The sequence below is a fragment of the Ovis canadensis genome, chromosome 5 (assembly GCF_042477335.2).
Source record: "Ovis canadensis isolate MfBH-ARS-UI-01 breed Bighorn chromosome 5, ARS-UI_OviCan_v2, whole genome shotgun sequence".
NCBI lineage: Eukaryota > Metazoa > Chordata > Mammalia > Artiodactyla > Bovidae > Ovis > Ovis canadensis.
Window position 1 is genome coordinate 43,059,058 of NC_091249.1, and position 16,384 is coordinate 43,075,441.

Genomic DNA, 16,384 nt, shown 5'->3' on the forward strand with positions numbered 1-16,384 from the left:
GTAATTGCAAATAAGCCAGGCAGTCTGGCCCAAATTTGGAACTATTCAAAAGAAACTGAAATGCTTTATAAAAAGGACTTGTTTTTCCTCCATCCTTGGGTCACCTCTCTTTCCCCCAAGTCCTGAGAAAGGTTTTCCTTCTAGGCTTAGACCCGGAATACTTGTGTAGTTTCTTTGATTAAAGAGAAGGTAGCTCCTCTGAAGAGAAGGATGTCCGAGCCAAAGTCTCGTCTCTAAATGCTCTTGGCGTGGCCTTCACCTGCTTAGTCCTTTAGGGCAGTTAGTCTTCATGTTGGTGAACAGAGTTAAAAAGGAAGGTTTCAAAAGTATGTTAGTTTTGGGAAAACTAAATATTGTCTTGCTTAATGTTCTTTGTTTACCAGCAGAAATATTTGAAGTTGGATAGTAGAATATTTTAATTTCAGGGTAAATTGATTCTCCGTAAATAAACACAAACAGAAGAAACCAGATTTGTTTTTCTGAGGTAATACCAGAAAAATAAAATATATCATAAATTCTGCGAGCAAATAAAAGTCTTTTTTTTTAGGCTAATGCTTAAAGTTAGAAAATATCTGTTATGAATACAGCAACAAACTCTGAGCTTTTGCCTTAAAAAAAAACTTGGTTATGGATTTAAAAAAATACATATGGTTTATTTCATCCTATTTTACCTATAAACATAGTTTGAATATAAAGCCGCAGTTTCTGGTTCTGATCACCAGTTCCTTTGCCTTTCTATTACAGTGTTCAGAGTAAGAATGCTGTTTATAGGGACTGAAATGGTGCCCCTGCACTAATGGTACATGTGATCTTGGGCCATGAGATTTTGCAGGCTGATTGGGGTATTAGAATTCCTGAGGTTACTCTTGGGTTTGAGGGGAGGGGGTGGCTATTCAGGTATTTTAGGATTCCTCATTCTGTGAGAAAGCTTTTATATTTTGATATCAGTCAAATACATGGCTCATACCCCAGAACTCTACCAGGAGACCTTACTTTAGTATTTTGTTTGTGCTTTCATTAACACTAAGCTCTTCTTTTCCTGATTTGAAATAAACAGAACAAAGCAGAAATGTGGCAGGCAGAAAAGGTATAACAGAAAAAGTGAAAAATTCGCGGTTAGAAATTGGAAAACTGATAGTCTTTGTTGTTGTTATAAGGGATGAAGTAAGACAGATGATATGAGTGAAGATAGAAATACACATACCTGTTGAAGCATAGGAATAAAAACAAGCAAGGCAATCTAAACTTTTGCTTGTTTGTTTGTTTTTTTTTCCAACAGGAAACTGTTAGTTTCCTAAGCAAGATTCATTTATTTTGAAGAAAATGTGGGGGAAAAATACTTTAAAAGAGGAGGAAGTTCTGAGAAACTACAGGAAATATATTTACAACCTTATAGAACATTTCCCACTACTGTTTATTTCCTATTAACTATTAAGGAGTTTTGCTTTTTTTGTTACTCTCTAGGCACCAAAATGGTACCAATTGCTGAGTAATAAATACACCAAGTTCAAGTCTGAGATACAGCTAAGCATTGCTTTGGAAACAGACACAAAGGCACCAGCGGACAGTTTTAAAGCAAAGGGAGCCCCTCCTCGTGATGGAAAAGGTTTGTGCATCATCTCTAAGGTTATTCTCTGAGAAGTACAGCTGTGGACTAGAATTTCAGGAAGGGAGGGGTATTATAGGGAGATAAATGCAAGGATGTGAGCTGGTTTTACTCCAGAGCATCAGACAAATGCTGTGACATTGTTACACATGAACACTTGTTTCTCTTTGCTGTTGTCTTCAAAAATTAGCAATAAGGAAAGATTTGTTTTCATTGTTTGATATACACCAGAATAAAGCAGAATTTTGTATTGTTTACAAAAATTGCTTCTTAGGAAAATTTTCTTCCTTGGATGAGTGCAGGGAAACCAAAAATGTCTTTATTAGTCTCTATTAACTCAGCTGTAGTTTAAGAAAACCTTCATTTTTTTCTTTTTTTTTTATTTAATAAACTTTTGTTTTTTTAGAGCTTTTTTAGGTTCATAGCAAAATCAAGTGGGAAGTACTGAGTGTTCCCAAATACTACCCCCTCTCCCCCACTGCCCTCCTCACCACTATCAGCATCTCCCACCAGAGTGGTACAATACAATTGATGAGCCCACACTGACACATCATTATCACTCAGTGCCCATAATTAGGTTCTGTCCTTGGTATTGTGCATCCTGTAGGTTTTGACAAGTGTGTAATGGCACGTATCGATTGTTGGAGGATCCTACAGAATCATTTCACTGCCCTGAAGATCTTCTGTGTTCTGTCTGTTCATCTCTCCTCCCCCTCTAACCCGTGGCCACTGCTGATCTTTTTTACTGTCTCCATAGTTTTGCTTTTTCTAGAATGTTGTATTGTTGGGATCATGTAGCATATGGCCTTTTCAGATTGGCTTCTTTCACTCAGTAATATGCATTTAGGTTTCTTCCAGGTCGTTTTGTGGCTTGATAGGTCATTTCTTTTTAGAGCTGAATAATATGCCATTGTTTGGATGTACCAGTATTTATTTATCCACTCAAGCTATTGAAGAATATCTTAGTTGCTTCCCAGTTGGGGCTCTTAGGAATAAAGCTATTACAGACATCCTTGTGCAGGCTTTTACATGGACCTGAGTTTTTAGTTCATTTGGGCCAATACCAGAGATCATGATTATTAGATCATTTGGTAAAAGCATGCCAAGTTTTATTAATATAAGAAACTGCCAAACTGTAAGAGTGTGTGGTAAGAATGTTTAATTTTGTAAGGAACCAACCAACTTGTCTTCTAAAGTTGGTGTACCATTTTCCGTTTCCACTAGCAGTGAATGAGTTTCTGTTGCTCCACATCCTTGATAGCGTGTTGTCTGTGTTTTGGATTTTGTTTATTTTAAGAGGTATGAAGTAGTATCTCATTGTTTTATTTGCAATTCTCTAGTGGTAAATGACACGACTGAGCAACTTCACTTTCACTTTTTACTTTCCTGCATTGGAGAAGGAAATGGCAACCCACTCCAGTGTTCTTGCCTGGAGAATCCCAGGGACGGGGGAGCCTGGTGGTCTGCTGTCTATGGGGTCACACAGAGTCAGAGATGACTGAAGTGACTTAGCAGCAGCAGCAGTGGTAAATGATGTTAACATCTTTTCATGTGCTTATTTTCCATCTGTATATCTTCTTAAGTGAGGTGTCTGCTTAGGTTGTTTGCCCATTTTTTTATTTTTCATTTTTGCATTTTAAGTATTCTTTGTATATTTTTGATAATAGGCCTTTATCAAATGTCTTCTGCAAATATTTTTTCCATTCTCTGGCTTGTCTTATTTGTTTGACATTGTCTTTAGCAGAGCAGAAGTTTTAAAATTTTAGTGAAATCCTGCTCATCAGTTCTTTCAAGGATTGTACCTACAGTGTTGTATCTAAAAAATCATTCCATAACTATGGTCATCCAGGTTTTTCCTAGATTTAATAGGGTTTGTACTTTGGTCTTTTAGGATTTAATAAAGGTTTGTACTTTACGCTTAGATCTGTGAACCATTTTGAGTTAACTTTGGTGAAGATTTTAAGGTCATACAGACCTTAAAATAAATTCATGTTGACTTTTTTACATGTGGCTGTCCTGTTGTTTTAGCACCGCTTGTTGAAAGACTGTGCTCCATTGTATTGTCTTCGCTACTTTATCAAACCTCAGTTTACAGTGTTTATGTCAGTCTATTTCTGGGCTCTCTGTTTCATTGATCTTTGTGTGTTTCGCTAGTACCACACTGTCTTAATTACTGTAGCTTTGTAGTAAGTGTGTAGGTTGAGTAGTATCAGTCGAGCAACTTTGTTCTTCAGTATTGAGGTGCCTATTCTCGGTCCTTGCTTCTCTGTATAAATTTTAGAATCATTTTGTCTTTATGTCCACAAAGTAACTTGTTGGAATTTTGATTGGGATTGCACTGATTCTGTACATCAAGTTGGAAGGACTGACATCTTGACAGTATTGAATTGTTCTACTCATAAGCATAGAATTTGGCTTAATTTATTTAGTTCTTTGATTTTATCACAGCTTCATAGTTTATTTTATATAGATCTTCTTCATGTTTTGTTAGACTTATTTCTAAGTATATAAGTGTTTTGGGTGCTGATGTAAATGGTATCTTGTTTTGATGTTACATTGAAAAATTTTATTTGATGTATATAGTTGAGTATATAGTTGATTTAAAATATTGTGTAACTTTCAGGTGTTAGAGCAAAGTGGTTCAGTTATATGTATGCACATATCTGTTCTTTTGCAAATTATTTTCCCATTTAGGGTATTACAGAATATTGAGTAGAGTTCCCTGAGCTATACAGTAGTTCCGTGTTGATCATCTGTTTTAAATATAGTGTGTTATTTAAAATTTGGGATTTTAAATAAATCCACCTTATCCCAAATTCCCAGTTTATCTCTCTCCCTCCCACCTTTCCCCTGGTAAGCATGAGTCTATTTTTCTATGTTTGTGAGTGTTTCTGTTTGTAAATAAGTTCAATTGTATCGTTTTTCTCAGTGTCTGCAATAAGGGGTATTGTATAATATTAGTCTTTGTCTGACTTCAGTTAGTATGGTGATCTCTATAAATAGCGTTATTTCATTCTTTTTAATGGCTGATTAATATTCCATTGCATGTACATACTCTATCTGTTCCTCTGTCAGTGGACATTGGGTTGCTTCCATGTCTTGGCTATTGTAAATGGTGCTGCAGTGAACATGGGGTGCATGTATCTTTATGGTTTTCTCTGAATCTATGCCCAGGAGTGGCTTCCCAGGTGGCACTAGTGGTAAAGAACCCACCTGCCTGTTTAAGAGATATAAGAGACAGGGTTTGATCTATGGGTTGGAAAGGTCCCCTGGAGGAGGGCATGGCAATGCACTTTAGTATTCTCGCCTGGAGGATCCCATGGACGGAGGAGGCTGAGGCTGGCAGGCTGCAATCCACGGGGTTGCAAAGAGATGGGCATGACTGAAGCAACTTAACATGCACATAGGTACACACGTATGCCCAGGAGTGGTATTGCTGGATCATATGGTAGCTCTATCTAAGTTTTTTAAGGAATCTCCATAATGTTCTCCATAGTAGCTGTATTATTTAATATTCCTATGAAAACACTGTAGAAGGGTTCCTTTTTCTCTACATCCTCTCCAGCATTTATTGTTTATAGACTTTAATTTATATTTTTATTGAAGGATAATTTCTTTACAGAATTTTGTTGTTTTCTGTCAAACCTCAACATGAATCAGCAATAGGTATACATATATCCCCTCCCTTTTGAACCTCTCTCCCATCTCTCTCCCCATTCCAGCCCTCTTAAGTTGATGCAAAGCCCCTGTTTGAGTTTCCTGAGCCATACAGCAAATTCCCATTGGCTGTCTATTTTACATATGGTAATATAAGTTTCCCTGTTACTCTTTCCATACATATCACCCTCTCCTTCCTTCTCCCCATGTCCATAAATCTATTCTCTATGTCTGCTTCTCCATTGCTGTCCTGAAAATAAGTCCTTCAGTACCATTCTTCTAGATTCTGTATGTATGTGTTCAGTTCAGTCACTCAGTCGTGTCCGACTGTTCGTAACCCAGTGGACTGCAGCATGCCAGGCTTCCCTGTCTATCACCAATTCCCAGAGCTTACTCGAACTCATGTCCATTGAGTCGGTGATGCCATCCAACCATCTCATCCTCTGTCATCCCCTTCTCCTCCTGCCTTCAGTCTTTCGGAGAATCAAGGTCTTTTCCAATGAGTTAATTCTTCACGTCAGGTGGCAAAAATATCAGAGTTTCAGCTTCAGCATCAGTCCTTCCAATGAATATTCAGGACTGATTTCCTTTAGGATGGACTGGTTGGATCTCCTTGCAGTCCAAGGGACTCTCAAGAGTCTTCTGCAACACTACAGTTCAAAAGCATCAATTCTTCAGCACTCAGCTTTCTTTGTAGTCCAACTCTCACATCTGTACATGACTACTGGCGAAACCATAGCTTTGACTAGATGGACCTTTGTTGGCAAAGTAATGTCTCTGCTTTTTAATATGCTATCTAGGTTGGTCATAACTTTTCTTCCAAGGAGCAAGCGTCTCTTAATTTCATGGCTGCAGTCCCCATATGTGGTCATTTTAGCCCTCAAAAATAAAGTCTGTCACTGTTTCCACTGTTTCCCCATCTATTTGCCATGAAGTAATGGGACCAGATGCTATGATCTTCATTTTCTGAATGTTGAGTTTTAAGCCAACTTTTTCACTTTCCTCTTTCACTTTCATAAAGAGGCTCTTTAGTTCTTCTTTGCTTTCTGCCATCAGGGTGTTGTCATCTGTATATCTGAGGTTATTGACATTTCTCCCGGCAATCTTGATTCCAGCTTGTGCTTCATCCAGCGTTTCTCATGATATACTCTGCATATAAGTTAAATGAGCAGGGTAACAATATATAGCCTTGAGGTACTTACTCCTTTTTCTATTTGGAACCAGTCTGTTGTTCCATGTCCAGTTCTGTTATATATGCACTAGAATATGATATTTATCTATTTTTGACTCACTTCACTCTGTATAATAGGTTCTAGGATCATCCACCTCATCAGAACTGACTCAAATGCACTCCTTTTTATGGCTGCATAGTATTCCATTGTGTATATGTACCACAACTTCTTTATCCATTCATCTGTTGATGGGCATCTACGTTTCTTCTATGTTCTTGCTAATGTAAATAGTGCTGCAATGAACAATGGGATACATGTGTCTTTTTCAGTTTTGGTTTCCTCAGGGTATATGCCTAGGAGTGGAATTGCTGGGTCATATGGTGGTTTTATTCCTAGTGTTTTAAGGAATCGCCATACCATCTTCCATAGTGGCTGTATCAATTTATGTTCCCACCAACAGTGCAAGAGTGTTCCCTTTCTCCACACCCTCTCCAGCATGTATTGTCTGTACACTTGTTGATGATGGCCGTTCTGACCGGTGTGGGGTGATACTTCACTGTGGTGTTGATTTGCATTTCTCTTATAATGAGTGATGTTGAGCATCTTCTCATGTGTTTATTAGCCATCTGTATGTCTTCTTTGGAGAAATGTCTGTTAAGGTCTTTTTCCCACTTTTTGATTGGGTTGTTTGTTTTCCTGGCATTGAGTTGTGTGAGCTGCTTGTATATTTTAGAAATGAATTCTTTGTCAGTTGTTTTATTTGCTATTTTTATCTCCTGTTCTGAGGGTTGTCTTTTCATCTTGCTTATGGTTTCTTTTGCTGTGTGAAAGCTTTGAAGTTTAATCAGGTCCCACTTGTTTACTTTTGTTTCTATTTCTGTTACTCTAGGAGGTGGATCATAGAGGATCTTGCTTTGATTTATGTCCTTGAGTGATCTGCCTCTGTTTTTCTCTAAGAGTTTTATAGTTTCTGGTCTTATATTTAGGTCTTTAATCCATTTTGAGTTTATCTTTGAGTGGTGTTAGGAAGTGTTCTAATTTCATTCTTTTACATGTAGCTATCCAGTTTTCCCACCACCATTTATTGAAGAGGCTATCTTTGCCCCATTGTATATCTTGTTTGTCAAAAATAAGGTACCCATTGGTGCACAGGTTTATTTCTTGGCTTTCTATCTTGTTTCATTGGTCTATATTTCTGTTTTTGTGCCAGTACCATACAGTCTCGATGACTGTAGCTGTGTAGTATAATCTGAAGTCAGGAAGGTTGATTCCTTCAGCTCCATTCTTTCTCAAGACTACTTTGGCCATTTGGCATCTTTGTGTTTCCATATGAATTGTGAAATTTTTTTGTTCTAGTTCTGTGAAAAATGCCATCGATAATTTGCTGGGAACACATTGAATCTGTAGATTGCATTTGGTAGTATAGTCATTTCCACAATATTGATTCTTCCTACCCAGGAACATGGAATTTATTTATGTTGTCTTTGATTTCTTTTATTAATGTCTTATAATTTCCTGTGTACAGTTTTTTTGTCTCCCTAGGTAAGTTTATTCCTAGGTATTTAACTCTTTTTGTTGCAGTTGTGAATAGGATTAATTCCTTAATTTCTTTCTGATTTTTCATTGTTAGTATATAGAAATGCAAGTGAATTTTGTGTATTGATTTTATATCCTGCAACTTTGGTAAATTTGCTGATTAGCTCTAGTATTTTTCTGATACAATCTTTAGGGTTTTCTATGTATAGTATCATGTCATGTGCAAACAGTGAGAGCTTTACTTCTTTTCTCATCTGGATTCCTTTTATTTCTTTTTCTTCTCTGATTGCTGTAGCTAGGACTTCCAGAATTATGTTGAATAATAGTGGTGAAAGTGGACACCCTTGTCTTGTTCCTGATGTTAGGGGGAATGCTTTCAGTTTTTCACCACTGATAATAATGTTTGCTGTAGGCTTATCATATATGGCCTTCACTGTGTTGAGGTAGGTTCCTTCTATGCCCATTTTTTGACAAATTTTCATCATAAATGGGTGCTGAATTTTGTCAAAGGCTTTTTCTGCATCTTTTGAGATGATCATATGGTTTTTAATCTTTCAGTTTGTTAATATGGTGTATCACATGGATTGATTTGCATATATTGAAGAATCCTTGCATGCCTGGAATAAACCCAACTTGATCATGGTGTATGAGCATTTTGATGTGTTGCTGAATTCTGTTTGCTATAATTTTCCTGAGGATTTTTGCATCTATGTTCGTCAGTGATATTGGCCTGTAGTTTTCTTTTTTTGTGTTGTCTTTGCCTGGTTTTGGTATCAGGGTGATGGCGGCCTCACAGAATGAGTGTGGAGAAGTGTTCCTTCCTCTGCAATGTTTTGAAGAGGCATTAGCTCTTCTCTAAATGTTTGATAGAATTCTCTTGTGAAAATATCTGGTCCTGGGCTTTTGTTTTTTGGGAGATTTTTGACCACAGCGTCAGTTTCAGTGCCTGTAATTGAGTTGCTCATAATTTCTATTTCTTGGTTCAGGCTTGGAAGATTGATCTTTTCTAAGAATCTGTCCATTTCTTCCAGGTTATCCATTTTATTGCCATATAGTTGTTCATAATACTCTTAAAACCCTTTGTATTTCTTCATTGTCTGTTGTAACCTGTCCTTTTTCATTTCTAATTTTGTTGATTTGATTCTTCTCTCTTTTGCTCTTGATGAGTGGCTAAAGGTGTCTCAATTTTATCTTCAATTTTATCTTCTCAAACAACCAGCTTTTAGTTTTATTAATCTTTACTATTGTTTCTTTTTTTTTTTCATTTATTTCTGCTCGGATCTTTATGATTTCTTTCCTTCTACTAATTTTGTTTTTTTTTTTTCTTCTTTTTCCAGTTGTTTTAGGTGTAAAGTTAGGTTGTCTATTTGAATGTTATTCTTGTTTCTTGAGGTAGGATTGTGTTGCTATAAACTTCCCTATTAGAACTGCTTTTGCTGCATCCCATGGGTTTCAAGTTGTCATGTTTTCATTGTCATTTGTTTCTAGAAAATTTTTTATTTCCTTTCTCATTTCTTCAGTAACCTTAACCTGTTGGTTGTTTAGAAATGTGTTGTTTAATCTCCATGTGTTTGCGTTTCTTTCAGTTTTTTTCCCATAATTGATATCCAGTCTCATAGCATCATGTTTGGAAGATGCTTGATACAATCTCAATTTTCTTTAATTTACTGAGGTTCGATTTGTGACCCAAGATATTGTCTTTCCTGGAGAATGTTCCATGTGCACTTGAGAAGAAGGTGTATTCTTCTGCATTTTGTTGGAATGTCCTGAAGGTACAATCAATGAGATCCATTTCATCTAATGTATCATTTAAGACTTGTGCTTCCTTATTAATTTTCTGTTTTGATGATGTGTCCATTGGTGTGAGTGGAGTGTTAAAGTCTCCTAGTATTATTGTGTTACTGTCAATTTCTCCTTTTATATCTGTTAGTGTTTGTCTTATGTATTGAGATGCTCCTATGCTGGGTGCATACATATTTACAGTTAAGTCTTCTTGGATTGATCCCTCGATTATTATGTAGTGTCCTTCCTTACTTCTTGTAAAATTCTTTAAGATCTATTTCGTCTGACATGAGGATTGCTATGCCAGCTTTCTTTTGCTTCCTATTTGCATGGAATATATTTTTCCATCCTCTCACTTTCAGTGTATATGTGTCTTCAGGTCTGAAGTGGGTTTCTTATAGACAGCATATATATGTGTCTTGTTTTTCTATCCATTCAGCCAGTCTGTGTCTTTTGGTTGGAGCATTTAATCCATTGACATTTAAAATAATTATTGATATATATGTTCCTGTTGCCATTTTCTTAATTATTTGAGGTTGACTTTATAGATCTTTTTTCTTTTCTTGTATTTCTTGACTATATAAGTCCCTTTAACATTTGTGGTAAAGCTGATTTGGTGGTACTGAATTGTCTTTAACTTTTGGTTGTCTGAAAAGCTTTTTATCTTTCCATCAGTTTTGAATGAGATCCTTGGTGGGTACAGTAATCTTGGTTGTAGATTTTTCCCTTTCAGTACTTTAAATATATCCTACCATTCCCTTCTGGCCTGCAGAGTTTCTGCTGAAAGAGCTGTTAAAAGTAAGGGGTTTCCCTTGTATGTTACTTGTTGCTTTTCCCTTGCAGCTTTTAATATTCTTTCTCTGTGTTTAGTCTTTGTTAGTTTGATTAGTATGCGTCTTGGTGTGTTTCTCCTTGGGTTTGTCCTGTATCGGACTCTTTGTGCCTCTTGGACTTGATTGACTATTTCTTTTTTCCATGTTTGGGAAATTTTCAGCTAAAGTCTCCTCAAAAATTTTCTCATACCCTTTCTTTTTCTCTTCTTCTTCTGGCACCCCTATAATTCAAATATTGGTGCGTTTGATATTGTCCCAGAGGTCTCTGAGACTGTCCTCAGCTCTTTTCACTCTTTTTACTTTATTCTGCTCTTCAGCAGTTATTTCCACCATTTTATCTTCCAGCTCACTGATTCGTTCTTCTGCTTCAGATATTCTGCTATTGATTCCTTCTAGAGTATTTATAATTTCAGTAATTGTGCTATTTGTATGTTTATTCTTTAATTCTTCTAGGTCTTTGTTAATTGATTCTTGCCTTTTGTCTATATTGTTTTCAAGGTTTTTGATCATCTTTTCCATCACTGTTCTGAGTTCTTTTTCAGGTAGTTTGCCTGTTTTCTCTTCATTTATTTGGACTTCTGTGTTTCTAGTGTGTTCATTTATTTGTGCAGTATTTCTCTGCCTTTTCATTATTTTTTTTACCTTATAGTGTTTGAGGTCTCCTTTTTCCAGCCCTCAAGGTTGAATTCTTTCTTTTTGGTTTCTGCCCTCTTTAGGTTGGTCCAGTCCAGCGGTTTTTGTAAGCTTTGGGTAGGGTATGATTTTTGTTTGTTTTTCCTCTGATGGGCAAGGCTGAGTGAGGTGGTAATCTTGTCTGCTGATGATTGGGTTTATATTTTTGTTTTGTTTGTTGTTTAGATGAGGCATCCTACACAGGGTGCTATTGGTAGTTGGGTGATGCTGGGTCGGGTCTTGTATTCTAGTGGTTTCCTTTGTGTTTGTTCTCACTGTTTGGTACTCTCTAAGGTTAGTCTAGGTAGTTTAGGGTCTTGGAGTTAGTGCTCCCACTTCAAAGACTCAGGGCTTGATCTCTGGTCAGGAATGAAGATTCCACAAGTGGTTTGTTATGGCATTAGTGAGATTAAAACAAATATCCAAAAATGAGAAACCAAAGATGAACCCCAAATGACAGTGACAAAATCAGGCAAATAATAATTAAAATATTGGAATATACACATATACATATACCCTCATGAGCAAAGTCAAAACAGTCCAACAAAAATAAAGTGTAGTAGATTGACCAGATGAACAAAGGAAATCAGAAACTATATTTACCAGTTAAGAACAAAACTAACTAAAGCACAAACTGGAAAACAAAACTAAAGCAACGTGCCAAGTGGGTAATAAAGCAATGAAACTAAAACTAACAAATATGTTGAGAGGAAGGGAAAGAAAGAAAAGAAAGAATAAATATGCAAAGTTAAATAGAGGTGGATGAAGAAGATTTAAATAAAGTTTAACTGCAAGGGTAAAGAACAGTAGGGAAGGCAAACAAAGGAATAAATGTAGAAAAAATAAAATAGGTTTAAAAAATTAAAAAGTAAAATTATAAAAAAGAATAGAAGAAGAAAAAGAAGCAGAAAGAAAAAAGGAAGAAAAAGAGGAAAACTCCATAGAACTGCAAAAGCCCAGTGTAGAGGCGGAGGTTTATATCAGCCATAAAAAGTGTGACTGAATATACACATATACATATACACCCAATAGCAAAATCAAAACAGTCCAACAAAAATAAAGTACAATAGACTGACCTGGCAAACAAAGGAAACCAAAAATTATATCTACCAGAGCAAAACTAACTAAAGCACAAGCTGGAAATCAGAACTAAAGCAAGATGCCAATTGGGGAATAAAGCAATGAAAGTAAAACTAACCAGTATTTTAAGATGAAAGAAAGAAAAGAAAAAATAGATACACAAAGTTAAACAGAGATAGATAAGATTTATATACATTAAAGATTAACTGCAAGGGGAAAAGAACAGTAGGAAAAGCAAGCAAAGGAATAAATGTAGAAAAAATAATAGGTTTAAAAAATTAGAAATTAAAATTAAAAAAGAAAAAAATGAAAACTCCAGAGAACTGCACAAGCCCAGTGTAGAGACAGAGGTTTATAACAACCATAAGAAATGTGACTGAGAGGGAAAAAAACAGCTCAAAAGCTTAATTGGATTCCATAGTGTCAGTAAAATCGACAACTACAACAGAGTGGGGGGAAAAGGAAAAAATCCAAAAGTATCTACAGAACAAGTCAAAACATAAGAATAATTAATGTTTTTCTTGAGTCACTGCTGTCAGAGTCTTTCCCCTTGCTGGGAGTCACAGTCTACCTCACCTCCCTAGGATGCCCTCCAACACTGTGCTGACTGATCTCTGAACCTGCTGTGGGGACAACTCAGATTGTAATCTGGTCCTACTCCTGTGTGTTCTTGCCTCCAATGTCCCCAGCTATCAGAACTAGTGCATTTTCTTTTGTGAGAACTCTCAATGACCTTTTATATATTCCATAGACACAGAGTCTGCATAGGTGATCGTGTGAATTTAATTTGCAGCTTGTACAGCTGGTGGGAAGGTTTTGGGTCTTCTTCTTTAGCCTCACTGCCCCTGGGTTTCAATTGGTATTTTATTTCCAGCTCTGCATGTGGGTCGTCCACTGGGGTTTGCTCCTGAGGCTGCCCTGGAGGACTGGGTTTGCCCCTGTGAGGGCCAGGTGTGGAGGTGGTGCAGCTGCTTGGGTCACAGGGGTTCTGGCAGCACCAGGTACTCAGGGAAGTTGGCGGCTAGGGCAGCAGGAAATACAGTGCTCTAGAAGGGTATGGCAACCACGGTTGGCCCAGATGCTCTAGTGTTCTTGCCTGGAGAACCCGCCTCCCTGACAGAGAAGCCTGGCGGGCCACGGCCTACAAGGTCTGTAAGAGTCGACACGACCAAAGTGACCCTGCGCACATAGATGCAAGACTTTTCTTGCTTGTGGCAGCTCTGCCCAGTGAGAGTTGAGCGTGAAGGTGGTGCGGCTGCTTGGCTTATGGGGATCCTGGCGGCACCAAGTGTGCAGGGACACGGACTGCCTCTGCCTTAGGAGTTATGGCCCTACCAGAGTCTTTTTCTCAAGCTTCTTGTAGCTGGCGATCAGAAGGCCTCTTTGCCTGTCTTTCTCCGTAGCTCCGCCCATTCAGGCAGTTAGAGGGCTCCCTTGCCTGGGGTCCTTCTCTGTTGTTCAGCACCTCAGGCACTTAGAGGGGGCCCCCCTGTCTGGGGTCCTACTCTGTAGATGGGCACATCAGGCACTTAAAGGGGCACCCTGAGTGGGGTCCTACTCTGTAGTTCAGTGCATCAGGCTTTTGATGGGCCAGCCTCTCTGTTGTTCAGCTGCCAATGCTGGTGTGTGGGGAGAAAGAGGCTATGGTGATGGCTCCACCCCTTACTCATGACTCAGCAGTATCGCCTTGCTTCTATGGCTTTTATGCTTCTATGGCAGCTTTCCTCTACAGGCATTTCCCACCACAGTCTTCTCCCTTACATCCCCTTGATCTGTCTCTCCAAAGTCAACAGCACTCCTCGCCCTGGAATTGCTCCACAGTCCCTAAACTCCAGCTCCCAGCCGCTGCGCTTTCCAGGGGACTTGTGTCCCTGTCTGGGGTATATATTGCTGCAGCGAGGACTGTCTGATTCTTATTCCATTTAGCCTGACACAATCAGCTGTTTCACTGTTCCTCCTCTGACTCAGACAGTTGCCCCGATATGGGGATTGGACTGCCAAGGGCAGGTCTAGGCCTACTGACACTCCTGTTTTTCCCCCTAGTTCCTTCCTCCTACTGAGTTTTTCATGGTTCTGTATATTCTTTTCCACTGGTCAGGTACTCCTGTCCACTCTCAGCTGGTGTTCTGCATGCACTTCTGTGTCTGAAGGGGTATTCCTGATGTATCTGTGGAGAGAGATGTATTCCATGTCCACCTACTCCTTCACCATCGTGTTCTTTCCTTTATAGACTTTTTGATGATGGCCATTCTGACTGCTGTGAGGTGATACTGCATTGTAGTTTTGATTTGCATTTCTTCAACAATTTGCGACACTGGGCATCTTTTCATGTGCCTCTTGGCCATCTGTATGTCTTCTTTGGAGAAATGTCTATATAGGTCCTCTCTATAATGCCTATGTAGGCCCATTTTTTAGAAAAGATGCATTTATTCATTTAGTCTTGGCTACACTGGGTCTTCTTTGCTGTGTGTGTGCCTTCTCTAGTTGTGGCAAGCAGGGACTGCTCTTCGCTGCGTGCATGAGCTTCTCATTGCAATTGCTTCTCTTGTTACGGAGCACAGGCTCTAGACTTGTGGACTTGAGTATTTGTGGTGTGTGGACTCAGAAGTTGTGTTACATGTGCTTATTTGTTCTATGGCATGTGGGATCATCCTGGACCAGGGATCGAACCTGTGTCCCCTGTGTTGGCAGGTGGATCCTTAACCACTAGACCACCACGAAAGCCCCGCTGACCATTTTTTTGATGGGGTTGTTCGTTTTCTTGATGTTGAGCTGCATAAGCTGTTTGTAAATTTTGGAGACTAATCCCTTTTTGGTCACATTGTTTGCAAATATTTCTGTCATTTTGTGGGTTGTCTTTATGTTTTGTTCATGGTTTCTTTTGCTGTGCAAAAGCTTCTGTGTTGAATTAGGTCCCTTGTTTATTTTTTTAAGTTACTTTTTATTGAAGTATGATAGATATAATGTGTTAATTTCTGCTGTATGGCAAAATGAATCAATTATACACATATGTAGATCCTCTTCTTTTTAAGGTGCTGTTCCCATATAGGTCATTACACAATATTGAGCTCAGTGCTATGTAGTAGGACCTTTATTAGTTATTTATGTTATATATAGTAGTGTGTATATATCAATCACAATCTCCTAAATTATCCTTCCCTGCTTCCCCCTTGGTAACTATAAATTTGTTTTCTACATCTGTGGCACCATTTCTGTTCTGTAAATAGATGCGTTTGTGCAATGTTTTAAAATTCCGCATATAAGCAATATCATATTTGACTTTCTCTGACTTACTTCACTTAGTGTTACAGTCTGGAGTCCATTCATACTGTCACAAATGGTGTTATTTTGATCTCTTTATGATTGAGCAATATTCCATTGCATATATGTACTGCACTGTTTAAAAACCATTCCTCCGTCGATGGACATTTAGGTTGCTTGCATGCGCTGCGTATTGTAAATAGTGCTGCAGTGAACGTTGGGATGCATGTATCTTTTCAAATTATGTGGTTTTCTCTGGACATTTGACCAGGAATAGGATTGCTGGATCATACAGTAGCTCTTTTTAGTCCATTGGTTTATTTGTGTTTTTACTTCCATTACTCTAAGAGACAGATTGAAAAAGATATTTCTGAAATTTATGTTAAAGAGTGTTTTCCCTATAATTTCCTCTTAATGGTTTTTTTAGTATCTGTTCTTATATTTAGGTCTTTAACCCATTTTGAGTTTATTTTTGTGTTAGTGTTAGAGAATGTTCTTATTTCATTCTTTTACAGGTAGCTATCCAGTTCTCCCAACACCACTTACTGAAGAGACTCTTCTCCATTGTATATTCTTATCTCTTTTGTCATAGATTAATTGGCTCTAGGTGTGTGGATTTATTTCTGGGTGTTCTGTCCTGTTCCAGTGATCAGTATTTCTGTTTCTGTGCCAGTGCCATACTGTTTGATTGCTATAGCTTTGTAGTATGGTCTGAAGTTGGAGTGCTTGATTCCTCCAGCTCCGTTTTTCTTTCTCACAATTGTTTTGGCTCTTCGGGGTCTTTT

General features: G+C 38.0%; 1 protein-coding gene across 6 annotated transcripts in view; it reads left to right on the top strand.

Moving 5' to 3' along the window:
• The window catches only part of CEP120 (centrosomal protein 120), an 85,237-nt gene that overhangs the window by 12,953 nt on the left and 55,900 nt on the right, over positions 1-16,384 (top strand). For all 6 annotated transcript variants that reach the window (XM_069591666.1, XM_069591668.1, XM_069591669.1 and 3 more), the window contains exon 5: positions 1,465-1,606. In XM_069591666.1, coding sequence (XP_069447767.1) covers positions 1,465-1,606 — 142 coding nt within the window. The remainder of the gene's footprint in view (positions 1-1,464; positions 1,607-16,384) is intronic.